Genomic DNA, 12,766 nt, shown 5'->3' on the forward strand with positions numbered 1-12,766 from the left:
TTTGTCACCACCACTAAACATTTATGTAACACTAGAAGCAGGCCATCATAGGTTAGACTTTCCAGGGACGCTATTTTTGTTGTATTTTTAAGAAGGTTATTTCATGTCCTTTTAGGCCTTTTGAATCAGAAGGTCGCAAAAGGTTTCAGAAAATCAATAGGTGAGGCTGCAAACCTGGAGGAAAAACTAATGTTCAACTGTGTAAGTATATGACTGCACTATTGTCAAAAATTATCCATGTGATAAATTTTTTACAATATTTTTCAGAACCTTAAAATAATCCTGATCTGGTTTTTGTGTTATGCATGTACAGCGTGCTGAAAAAACAAATAATAAAATGTGTTTGATAAATCAATATAGCTGAACTGACATATTAAGAGTTTAGATAGGAAATGTTCATGTTCATGATGTGCTGCATTAGATGATGCAATTGATAACTAAAGAGAGAGAAACTCAGAGTCTGATTTATTTACATCACAACGGAAGAGTGGAGCTAAACCATAATACCAAATTTATTAGTTTTCTTGCCTCACTCTATCATCTACTACTCGTTATGTAGTCACTTTCCCCTTGCCAAGGCAACAAGACCCCTGTTCATATTTTTGGAACCTTCAAAGCAGACAGCTCCCAGAATATACATAAAGGACAAAACAAAGAGAGAAAAATCCTTGTTGCTAAGAAACAGGAAAAACATGACACCAGGAGGACCGCTTGCATGAAATAATAGACCAAATTAAATCATATTACTACACAGTGCATTGCAATTGTAATAACACAATTTGTTTTATCACTGAAGACAGAGACATTAAACATAGATAAACTGTTTTCAGAACATTTGGAAAGATTTTAGTGCTTTGAATGCACTGAATATAACAGTCCTGACACTGTCATTTGAATTCCTTATATTCTGTAAATGATTTGATTGTTTGTAATAACAAGCTAATTACAGTATTAGCCAGTTGCTGAATTACTTGTGGGGAATCCATGAATTAATTAGCCTTCTGCATTTTAATCTCATCAAATCACACAAACACACTACACAGAAATGAGAAAAAAGTTTTACACCAAGGTGCATTTCTCAATATAAGATTGTGTATAATGTTTCCGTACATTTAGAATATATGGGCACATTAGGAACTCAACTGTGATTAGCTGCACTTTTTTATATAAAGCTATATATGTAGAATGTTTGTCTGTTGTCTGCACTTCATTATTCTTGCACTGCTGGAGCAGTTTCTAAAATACATTTTTTAACCTGAAAGGAAAAAAGACGTTCATTATATCATCATGCTAATTCTGTATGGAGAAGTTTGGCCTCACATTGCCATTCTGGTCTTACTTGCTTTTGTCTTCTACTGATTTGCATTTCTTGTTGTTGTTTTGCTCTGACCTCCTCCAGAGTTAAGCATCCACCTGGAGAAGAAGGATGATTATGTTTAGCTCAGGATTTCAATTACCCTTACATTTTCTGTAGCATTCTGTATTTTACTAACAGAGATAAACAGATTTGAACTGTGGTAACTTATGGGTCGTAGTGTGTAGTACTTGTCCTTGTTAAAATTCAATCAGAGGAACCACAATGATTGATTATGCATTTGTGCGAACCAATCAGGATGTCATAAAGTGACTTTATCTCCGCCTAGCGGTCATAACAGCACACATATCCTGGGATAATAATAATTTCGGATAGACTCATCAGTCAGCTTCTTGACTTTGTTTTCTGTTATTGTGGGTTGAATGACTCACCCACAGTACTAGGAGGTATGGAAATGTAACCCATAGCCCGACTCAGGCGCAGGTCCTCCAGAGCAGCCAGTTCTGCCTCTGCCTCTGTCAAAGGTTTGAGTCAAATAGTGCTTATTGACAACTTGAATTTCTATGATGGCCTTTTAAACTTAAAAAAAATATATATTAATATATATTGAGACGAGGAGGAGAGAGAGAGAGAGAGAGAGAGATATTGAATATAAAGTACTAACCCAATTTTCAGAAAACAGATGCTACAGACACAAGCTATACCTACTTTGCTGAATATCTTGTCTTTTCTTTGGGTTTGGCGCGAAGACAGTAAATGCCTTTTGACTGCCACAAACAGATCGGAAAGTGTCAGGAACCAAATTAATTATTTGAATGAACAAAACAAGCTGTAAAGATTTACGATGGTAGCTAACTACACATTTTACGGTTGATTCTTGGATTAAAAGTCACCATATGTTCAGAGGCCACTGACTACTCTAAAAGTCCTACCTGTGAATTTCATAAAGGACATGAGAATATGAGTTTGGCTTTGGTGGTTCTTTCGGCGCACTTGTTGCAGGTTTTAAATTAGCCGATGTTTTTGGCTTCATTGCTGTATTGCTTTTCATCTCCGTAGCTTTGGGTTTGCTTTCGGTGCCATAGGTGCATCTCGAGCAACTTGACGCCCTCTGTTTTCGGGGATTAACATCTCTGGTTCGCCTTGCTGGTGTTGCTTCAGTTATACTTGCTTTCCTGTTCTGGTTTTTAGGTTTCATTTCAAAGACTTTCGGCTTTATAACTCTCGTGTCTGGCATTTTTTTGCAGTGATAGATTTCCTCTGAGGCATGCAAACCCTCGCTTGTCTCTCACCGATCTTCAAACGTATTTATGTCTTGATTGAACTGATTTTTAGCTTCATTTAAGATAACTAACGTCTCAAATAAGAGACAGTCGAAAAGCCGGTGTAGCTGGACAAACACAGCAACACAGTTTGATCCTATTAGTGCGCACACGCAAGGTACACTGGCCGCTGAAACCTCAGATTAGCTAACTCATAGTGGAAAACCAATAATAATAATAATATATTATTATATGACTATAGCCTAATAATAATCATCAATAACAATTAGTCACACGAGATCACAGCATTATCTGAGCTAGGTTGAGTTGGCTAATCCCTCGATAACATGTGGTGTAGACCTATTATGAACGGAGAAGCATTCTCAATTATAGCTTAATTTATCCATCTGCTTTCTTTAGGAGGTTAGAAATTTGGATAACAAAAGCACGGTTGCTGTTAAAATATCAAGACACTAGAGTGTCCATATATTAATAATGAATTGTAGCTTAATTAATAACACCATAGTCAACTTAATATGGGAATATGGGACACTTTTGGAAATGTTACTTTTCCTGGCACTTTTAATCATGATCCAGATGCCACATGACTTGACATTATATCTTTATAGAAAGTTAGCATGCCTCTCTGGTCAGATTTATTCAAGCAATACTGGTAAAGTGGGACATTTGGATTGCTGGGGCGATTCCAGGATTTTTTTAAATGGGGTGGCAGGGGGGACCAAGAAACAGTCAGGGAAGTCCATGGAAAATCTGAAAATTATATCAGAAATAAATACTGCCTTAGAAAACATTGGGTACGATTTTGTATTTAATTTTGTATTGAATAAAACTTTTGCATGGATAGGACAACACTATTCTGTTCTTCTAAATAAAAAACATCACAGGCATTTATTATTCATGTTTATTATTCTTGTTTTATTCTCAACACAAACATTGCATTGTGTGTGTGTGTGTGTGTGTGTGTGTGTGTGTGTGTGTGTGTGTGTGTGTGTTCTGCATTCCATGTTCTGAGCTTGAAATCTGTGTCTGTTCATGTGGGTTAACTGGGCGGTGCTCTCTGTCACTGTCACCTTTGGAATCTGAACCAATTCTGTTGCAAAGCCTGCTCAGAGACAGAGAATGTGGCTCTGTGCTGGCAGGTCCATGGCTGCTATAGTTTGTTGGATATGACCTGCACTGTATCTGTCTGCCTCTGACATGGTTAAAGAAACCATATATATCCTGCTGCTTGTAACGGTTACCCTGTCTTGTCTCACTGTTGCCCTTTGTTTGTGATTTTGTCACTTTTGGTATTCCTTAGTTTTCACTTTTGTCACGCTTGTACCTCCATAGTCTTGTGTTCACTGTTCATTGTTTGCACCTGCCCATGTTAATTTGCCTTTGGTTTCTGTTAATCACCTTGTTATCTTGTTTGAGTTCTGTTCTTTCATTGGCCCCTTTTCCCATGTTTGTGTATTTATACCCCGTGTCTTTGTTCAGTCTTCGTCGATTGTTGTTTGATGTTGTCCTGGCGTGTGCTTCTCTCCCTAGTGCCCTGTTCGTGGCCACTTTGGTCAGCTTATTCAGTTTATGTTTCTTTTCCCCATCGTGGGTTGTTCATTTGGTGTTTTGGTTCAATAAAATTCAAAACTGCGTTTGGATCCAGATCTCCTCGTCTGCCTCATTAATCATTCATGACAGAACGATCGACCCAACATCATGGATCCAGCAGCTCTTTGGGCCAGCAACCGGTTGCTCAACTTGAAACAAGAAGACTGCCCAATAGTAGACCACATCCTCAACTTCCTCCCCCTGGCGAACCTAACCAACTTCCCGGACGAAATGCTGATGGTTTTCTTCAGGGACAATTTGAACCCCTCGCTGAGGGAGCGGGCGCCACTGCCAACGCCCGGCTGGAGTCTTCTGGACTACATAGAGGCGACCCTACTAGCGAGCTTCCCATCAACAGTGGAGACCCCTCTGCCTGCCCCTGAGCCCACGCCTGTCCCGGTCAGCGAGCCTGTGCCCTCGCCAGCCACGGTCAACAAGCCTGAAGCCACGCTGACCAGGAACAGCTTCCCAGCTTCGCCAGTCGCCTCAGCCCGGAGGAGGAGGAGAAGGGGAAAGGTCTCTGCTCTCCAGCCTCCGCCAGCCTCCGCCCCGTGCCCTAAACCCCCCTTGGCGCCGCCCTCAGCGCCCAGCGAGCCCAGGCCGGCGCATGCCACGGTGACCCAGCCGGAGCCTGTCGCCTCGGAGGTCAGTGAGCCAGCGCCTGTAGCCTCGACCGTCCCAGAGCCAGCGCCTGTAGCCTCGACCGTCCCAGAGCCAGCGCCTGTGGCCTCGACCGTCCCAGAGCCAGCGCCTGTGGCCTCGACCGTCCCAGAGCCAGCGCCTGTGGCCTCGACCGTCCCAGAGCCAGCGCCTGTGGCCTCGACCGTCCCAGAGCCAGCGCCTGTGGCCTCGACCGTCCCAGAGCCAGCGCCTGTAGCCTCGACCATCCAAGAGCCAGCGCCTGTAGCCTCGACCGTCCCAGAGCCAGTAGCCGTGACCATCCAAGAGCCAGTGCCTAAAGCCATGACCGTCCAAGAGCCAGTGCCAGTAGCCGTGACCATCCAAGAGCCAGAGCCAGTAGCCGTGACCGTCCAAGAGCCAGTGCCTAAAGCCATGACCGTCCATGAGCCAGTGCCAGTAGCCATGACCGTCCATGAGCCAGTGCCAGTAGCCATGACCGTCCAAGAGCCAGTGCCAGTAGCCAAGACCGTCCAAGAGCCAGTGCCAGTAGCCATGACCGTCCAAGAGCCAGCACCAGAAGCCTCGATCGTCCAAGAGCCAGCACCTCTCGAGTCTTCCAGGGCTCCTCCTCCCGAGCTTTCCAGAGCTCCGCCTTCCGAGTTTCCCGAGCTTTCCAGAGCTCCGCCATCCGAGTTTCGAGCTTTCCGAGCTCCGCCCTCCGAGTTTCGAGCTTTCCAGAGCTCCGCCTTCCGAGTTCCGAGCTTTCCAGAGCTCCGCCTTCCGAGTTTCCGAGCTTTCCAGAGCTCCGCCATCCGAGTTTCGAGCTTTCCAGAGCTCCGCCCTCCGAGTTTCCGAGCTTTCCAGAGCTCCGCCTTCCGAGTTTCCGAGCTTTCCAGAGCTCCGCCTTCCGAGTTTCCGAGCTTTCCAGAGCTCCGCCTTCCGAGTTTCCCGAGCTTTCCAGAGCTCCGCCTTCCGAGTTTCCCGAGCTTTCCAGAGCTCCGCCTTCCGAGTTTCCCGAGCTTTCCAGAGCTCCGCCTTCCGAGTTTCCCGAGCTTTCCAGAGCTCCACCGTCCGAGTTTCCTGAGCTTTCCAGAGCTCCGCCCTCCGAGCTTCCCAGAGCTCCGCCTCTCGGGCCTTCTAGGGCTCCGCCTCTCAAGCCTCTCGAGCCTACCAGGGCCCCGCCCCTCAAGCCCCTCGAGCCTTCCAGGGCTCCGCCTCTCAAGCCTCCCAAGCTTTCCAGAGCTCCGCCCTCCGAGCTTCCCAGAGCTCCGCCTATCAAGCCTCTCGAGCCTTCCAGGGCTCCGCCTCTCGAGCCTACCAGGGCTCCGCCCCTCAAGCCCCTCGAGTCTTCCAGGGCTCCGCCCCTCAAGTCTCGAGTCTTCCAGGGCTCTGTCTCTCAAGCCTCCCAAGCTTTCCAGAGCTTCACCCCCTGAGCTTCCCAGAGCTCCGCCTCTCGAGCCTGCCAGGGCTCCGCCCCTCAAGCCTCTCGAGCCTGCCAGGGCTCCGCCCCTCAAGCCTCTCGAGCCTGCCAGGGCTCCGCCCCTCAAGCCTCTCGAGCCTGCCAGGGCTCCGCCCCTCGAGCCACTCAAGCCTTCGACAGCTCCGCCCTCAGAGCCTCCCGAGCCTCCTATGACTCCGCCTCCCGAGACTCCTCCGGCTCCGCCTCTCGATCCACTCAAGCCTTCGACGGTTCCGCCCTCAGAGCCTCCCGAGCCTCCCACGGCTCCGCCTCTCGAGCCACTCAAGCCTTCGACGGCACCGCCCTCCGAGCCTCCCGGGCCTCCTACGGCTCCGCCGCTCGAGCCACTCAAGCCTTCGATGGCTCCGCCCTCAGAGCCTCCCGAGCCTCCTATGGCTCCGCCTCCCAAGCCTCCTCCGGCACCGCCTCTCAAGCCACTCAAGCCTTCGACGGCTCCACCCTCAGAGCCTCCTACGTCTCTGCCCCCAGAGACTCCAGAGTCTTCCTGGTCTCCGCTCCTAGAACCTCCCACGGCGCCGCCTACCCCGGCTCCGCCTCCTGAGCCTCCTTCGGTTCCACCTCCTGAGCCTCCCTCAGCTCCGCCTTCTGGGCCTTCTGAGCCATCACCTCCCTCGGCTCCGCCTCAGAGGTCCTCCTTGGCTCCGCCTCACGCGGCTCCGCCGGCCTCCCCTGTGGCCACTCCATCTCCTAGGCCACCAAAACCGGCCTCTGTCCTGTGGTCATCTCCCAGGTCCCCTGAACCGGCCCTTGGCCCACAACCACCTCCCAGGCCACCAAAGCCGGCCTCTATCCTGTGGCCTCCTCTCAGGCCTCCTGACCCGGTCCCTGTCTTGTGGCCTCCCCCCAGGGCTTCTGACCCTGTTCCCGTCCTGTGGCCTCTTCCCAGGCCCCCTGACCCAGTCCCTGTCCTGTGGCTTCTCCCCAGACCTCCTGACCCAGCCCCAGTCCCGTGGCCTCTTCCCAGGCCCCCTGATCCAGTCCCTGTCCTGTGGCCTCCACCCAGGCCTCCTGACCCTGTTCCCGTCCTGAGTCCTCCCTCCTGGCCTCCTGACCCAGTCCCCGTCCAGTGGCCTCCTCCCAGGTTCCCCAAACCTGTCCTTGCCCGGTGGCCAGCTCCCAGACCATCAAAACCTGTCCCTGCCCGGTCGATACCTCCCTGGCCCCCTAACCCTCATCTTCATTCGTGCCCTCGTGGACTGTCTCATTTCCCCCCCGGACTTCCTATCTGCCCCTGGCACCTCCCAGACCTGCCTGTCTTGCCCTCTGTGCCCCCCGGACTTCCTGCCTGCCCAGTGTGCCCCCCTGGTCTGCCTGTCTGCCCATGTGCCCACTTGTACTGTCTGTTTGCCCCTGGTGCCCTCATGTTGTTCTTGTGGATTTTTGTCTTTTGTTGTTTGTTGTCAAGGATCATCTGGTATCCGATCCTTGAGGGGGGGACTATGTAACGGTTACCCTGTCTTGTCTCACTGTTGCCCTTTGTTTGTGATTTTGTCACTTTTGGTATTCCTTAGTTTTCACTTTTGTCACGCTTGTACCTCCATAGTCTTGTGTTCACTGTTCATCGTTTGCACCTGCCCTTGTTAATTTGCCTTTGGTTTCTGTTAATCACCTTGTTATCTTGTTTGAGTTCTGTTCTTTCATTGGCCCCTTTTCCCATGTTTGTGTATTTATACCCGTGTCTTTGTTCAGTCTTCGTCGATCGTTGTTTGATGTTGTCCTGGCGTGTACTTCTCTCCCTAGTGCCCTGTTCGTGTCCACCTTGGTCATCTTATTCAGTTTATGTTTCTTTTCCCCATCGTGGGTTGTTCATTTGGTGTTTTGGTTCAATAAAATTCAAAACTGCGTTTGGATCCAAATCTCCTCGTCTGCCTCATTAATCATTCATGACACTGCTGTGTCTGACCCTTTTCATTCATTATTTTTTCCACTAAATTCTGCCTAAAAAATAAATACAAACCATTAAGTCACTAACTTAGAAATTAAAATTACATAAAGCTACATTTGATTGCTATGGTCTGGTCTGATTAAAGGCAGAATCATTCAGTTGTGAAGGCGTTTTTGAATATGCAAATAGAGTGAATACTTTGTATGACTCCACCACACCCCAAAATAATGTTAATTTAAAACAGGCATTCACCATTTTATAGCTTAAAATTCCAAATGTCATTGGATTAGATCACCAAGTTAACATTCTCGAACCCCGCATTTCAGTGTTTGCCACTTTATTGTAGCCTATTTGGGAAAAGTGACTGTGCCTTTAATCTTAAAAACAACAGGAAGAACCGATAAAGTAATATTTGTCTATTTTCTGTTTATGTAGCGGTCGGTGCACTGCTGCTGAATAACATGGGGAACAACAGATGAAGATGATGGGCAGGATGATCAAAGCACATGCGACAATATCACAGAAGCAGCTCCCCAGTGTGCCGTAGCATACAGGGATCAGACACGTCAGTCCCCATCTTTCGATGTTTTGTGGGCATCATGTTGTACACATCACTATTGACAATGGGGCAACAGATAATATGATCTGACAGATCATTGTTAAGTGTCTTGGATCCCAGATTGTGTCTAGTACTCAGTCGGTCCACCAGGTTGATGGTTCCTCTCCGCTTCAAGTGGTTGGTGAAACTCGGATCTCCTTCACTCGGTCTTGTTGTGGAGGGCCTTGATGTTGACATACTCGCTGGCACGCCCTTTGTGGAAGCTAATGATGTCATTGTTCATCCCGCCAGGCATGAGGTGACCATTGGAGATAGCACAACATACATGTATGGCAGCTTAACTGCTGCAATGCCCTGCAAAGCTGCACAACGTGCCTGTGTGCTTCATGCTCCAACTCCCTCAAAAGTAATCTAGCCTGGGGGTATCCTTGAAGTGCAGCTCCCTGATAACATGCTTCCTGATGCAGATTATGCCATTGAGCCTCACTATGAATCATCAAGTATGCAGAATTGTAAGTCATCACAAGTGTGGCCTCAACCAAGTATAATTTCTAGTGTAGTGGGCAAAATAGGCATGCCTAACTTGCCTACCGAACCCCTCAAGCTAAAGGGTCAATAACACTTCTGTCAGGTTACTCCTGTTTTTGAGCCTCAGGTAGAGCACTCAGAGAAGTTCATATTGTGCCAGGTTGTGGAGCAATCAAGTAAGGATCTTCACTCGTTACCTGTACAAGTTGACCCTGAACACCTTCTCCCTTCGGACATAGTGACTCAGCTTCAGTCTCTGCAGAGGGAGTATGACAGTTGTCTTTGACCCTTGCTTTAAAGTTTACAATGATGCCGCCGGTCCCTTCAAAGCCAAAGTCAATATGGGGCCTGCAGAACCCCCGCAGCGCAAAGACCGTCTCCCTGTTCATGCAAGGGGCAAACTTGTGGAACTCCAAACCAAGTTTGATCAATTTATACAATTTCTGCTATGGGCATGTCGGGTTCAGAAACATGTGCCGTGTCTTAGGTCAATTTTTCAGGAAGACCTTGTGGCTAAGCTTGCTGATGATCTGAACTGTGGGGGCAATACACCACACATACTATTACACAACTGGAAGAAAGTCCTCCAGGCTCTGTATAAGTGTGACCTTCGTCTATCTGCTTCAAAAATGATCATCAACCCTAAATCGATATCCAGTCATGGCTGGATTTGGTGTGCTGGCACTATCACAGCCAGTCCCCATCGTATCAATACCCTGGCCTCTTGTCCTTCTGCAGATATGGTCGGTCACCTCCGATCTTTCATTGGAGCATACAAGGTTCTATCACAGGTGATCCCACAGTGTTCAAAACACATTGCCCCATTAGAGGACATCACTGCTGGGCGTCAAACTCAGGAGGTCATTATGTGGACTGATGAATTGCTGGAGTCGTTTCGGATTGCACAACGTGCTCTCTCATCTCCATGTGTCATCACTGGTCATCACATGGTTTCTTTAGCACTAGGTTGCGAGGCTCACAGATAATGTGGTTGTGGTGTGAGGTGGAGGCCCTTTCTATTGCTGCAGCCACTAAGCACTTAAGTCCATACATCATCCAGTTTGATAAAAATGCTTGGGTGCTTACTGACAGAAAGCCATGTGTACAGGCATATGAAAAGCTGTGCCATGGGGAATTCTCTGCAAGACCCACGTGTTGCGACCTTCCTATCTGTAGTTAGCAGATACCAGGCCTCTGTAAGAGATGTTTCTGGCTCTGCTATTCTTCCTTCTGACTTTGCCAGTCGTAAGACAATGGCTGCCAGATTTGCTCCATCATCTTATGTACTGCTGACTCTGTGAATAGTTGACGCCCCTGTGCCAGAGAGTGCAAGGATTGAGCAGTCCACCTCCACCCTGCCTAAGGTTTTGGGGCTGTCATTTGCAATTGATGTCCTTGCATGACTGTCAAGTCATATTTATTCTCAGTGAGACAGTGACATAACTCATCTCAACCCTACTTCTTATGGATGAGCGGCATGAGACCTTGTAGGACGCCTTGATACAGCTCTGAATTCAGATGCACCCCATGCATGGCCCTCTGCACCTGGATTTAAGGCTCTTGTAAATTATGACTTCCCGTGCCAGCACAGACTCACACTGTAACTGGGACATGCAAAGAACCTTTATATTATCCCTGTTGCTGAAAGGGCTATTCAAGAGCTGGAGGTAGAGTTGTTACATCTAAATCCTTTGGGTGGTGCTGTCTCTCCTCTCAGTCTGGTGGTCACCACAGCTGCATTGAACTCTCATCTCTGCTCATGTGGTTTGTCAACCAGGGAAATGTGGACCCAATAGGATCAGTTTTCCAATGCCCAAATACCCTTGGGTGATGACACTCTTGTCTCAGTTCAGCACCAGTAGCGCCTATACCAATCACTTATATAATGACCATTCCAAAGCCCCCTTTGCATGGAGACGTCGTACTTTTTTAGTTTACACCCTTTACTTCATGTTGGTGACATGGTCTATCTTCACTCTGACAGAAACAAGTCACGGGCATGACATCAATATCTTGTCATCTCTGTGGACCCCCATAACATCCGAAAGTTTTTTGGGTCCCAGCATCTTATTGTGTAAGACAATCTGATTGCTTCAGGGATCCTTCTGAAGTCTCGGATGACTTTGACATCTCATCCGATGATAATGACCTGCCTCCAGTGCAAAGCCCCCTACCTTTGCTACCAGATATCCCCTCAGCTATATCAGAATCTGTCTTGACACACCAATGTTAGCAACACCCCCCTCTCTATTAGGTTGACATACCACCTGATAGGAAGCTCTCCACTGGCCCCTCCCTCATGCAGCACAGACCCGGACGGATTTTGATAGCCCACACCAGTCGTCACGTTCCCAACGCCCATCGGTTCACCTCAAGGACTACGTTCTTGACCCTTAAGAGGCATTAATGTGTTCATGTTTGTGTTATGTTATGCTTAATTCAGTACCTTAAAAAAAAGAAAAGATAAAGGATGCACCAGTACTGAGTTGCAGCACTGGGTTATATCTGTTCTCTCATTGGTTATTGTGTTCTCTCTCTGTTGTATGTTTTTGTGTGTGTGTGAGACACACTCACTCACTCTGTTCTCAGTAAACTTGCCACCTACTACATGCTCATGTCTTGGCTCCATATTTCCTTTATTGGCACCTGATAAATTATCACCAGGTGTGTATAGGAACAAAAAACTAAAGCAAATAAACAAGAAAAAGATCCTGCACACTGCAGCTGCTTGTGAATATACAATTTAATTAGAAACAGATTAATTAGTAAGAAACCTACTAATGAAATAGTATTTTCGCCAGCAGTGTGTTTATTTAAAGTAAATATCTACAAATTATTTGGAATTACTTTCTACATTTTCTGATTTCTACATTTCTTTTACACCATAAATCATTACATATAACATTTACAAATATTGAGTCAACTTTTCCTTTTTTGTAACAATAATTACCTCAGATTTCTGTCATGGTGGTGGGAAAATGAGTTCTGCCATGCAGAAGAAAATCCAAAAGATAATTGTTTACTTCCTAAAAGATTAGTTTAGAATGCTTTTTTTCTTTCTTTCTTTCTTCCTGACTGTTTAAGTAAATAAATATGGATGGGGATAAAGCTTAACTGTCCCACTTTACCCATAATCAATGTACTTATTTTTTGAAATAGTTACACATTGTTGTAATTACCTTTGCTAGTTATAAATATACTATAATACAAAATGCATACATTGTCCACTTAACAGATGACCTAATATAGCTACCTAAAAATTTCCAAAAACAAAACAAACCAAAGCTCTGAGGTTAAAGTTCAAGAATTATGATTTATGAAGCATAATTTGAAAGGTAAAAAAAGGTTGTACATGCATGCACACACAGTAAAGTTAGGCATGGTTATGATGTATGTGTTTGAAAGCATTTTATGCCTTTTGTAAAGTGTGTAGATAAATGTTCTCAGATTTTCCAGAAGCATATACAGCAAACGTGTACGGTCCTCCTACACTGTAAGCGGTGCT

At 46.7% G+C, this 12,766-nt stretch overlaps 1 protein-coding gene across 1 annotated transcript; it reads right to left on the minus strand.

Annotated features, from left to right (window-relative positions):
- Positions 1–544: 544 nt before the first annotated feature.
- zgc:194621 (uncharacterized protein LOC795037 homolog) lies at positions 545–2,552 on the minus strand. The gene is made up of 5 exons (XM_052114892.1): positions 2,248–2,552; positions 2,024–2,082; positions 1,747–1,830; positions 1,340–1,413; positions 545–1,255 (listed from the first exon to the last, which is right to left on the minus strand). Exons 1-5 carry the CDS (start codon positions 2,550–2,552, stop codon positions 1,211–1,213), a joined length of 567 nt encoding a protein of 188 aa, XP_051970852.1. The 3' UTR covers positions 545–1,210.
- Positions 2,553–12,766: the final 10,214 nt, after the last annotated feature.

The sequence above is a fragment of the Xyrauchen texanus genome, chromosome 42 (assembly GCF_025860055.1).
Source record: "Xyrauchen texanus isolate HMW12.3.18 chromosome 42, RBS_HiC_50CHRs, whole genome shotgun sequence".
Lineage (NCBI taxonomy): Eukaryota > Metazoa > Chordata > Actinopteri > Cypriniformes > Catostomidae > Xyrauchen > Xyrauchen texanus.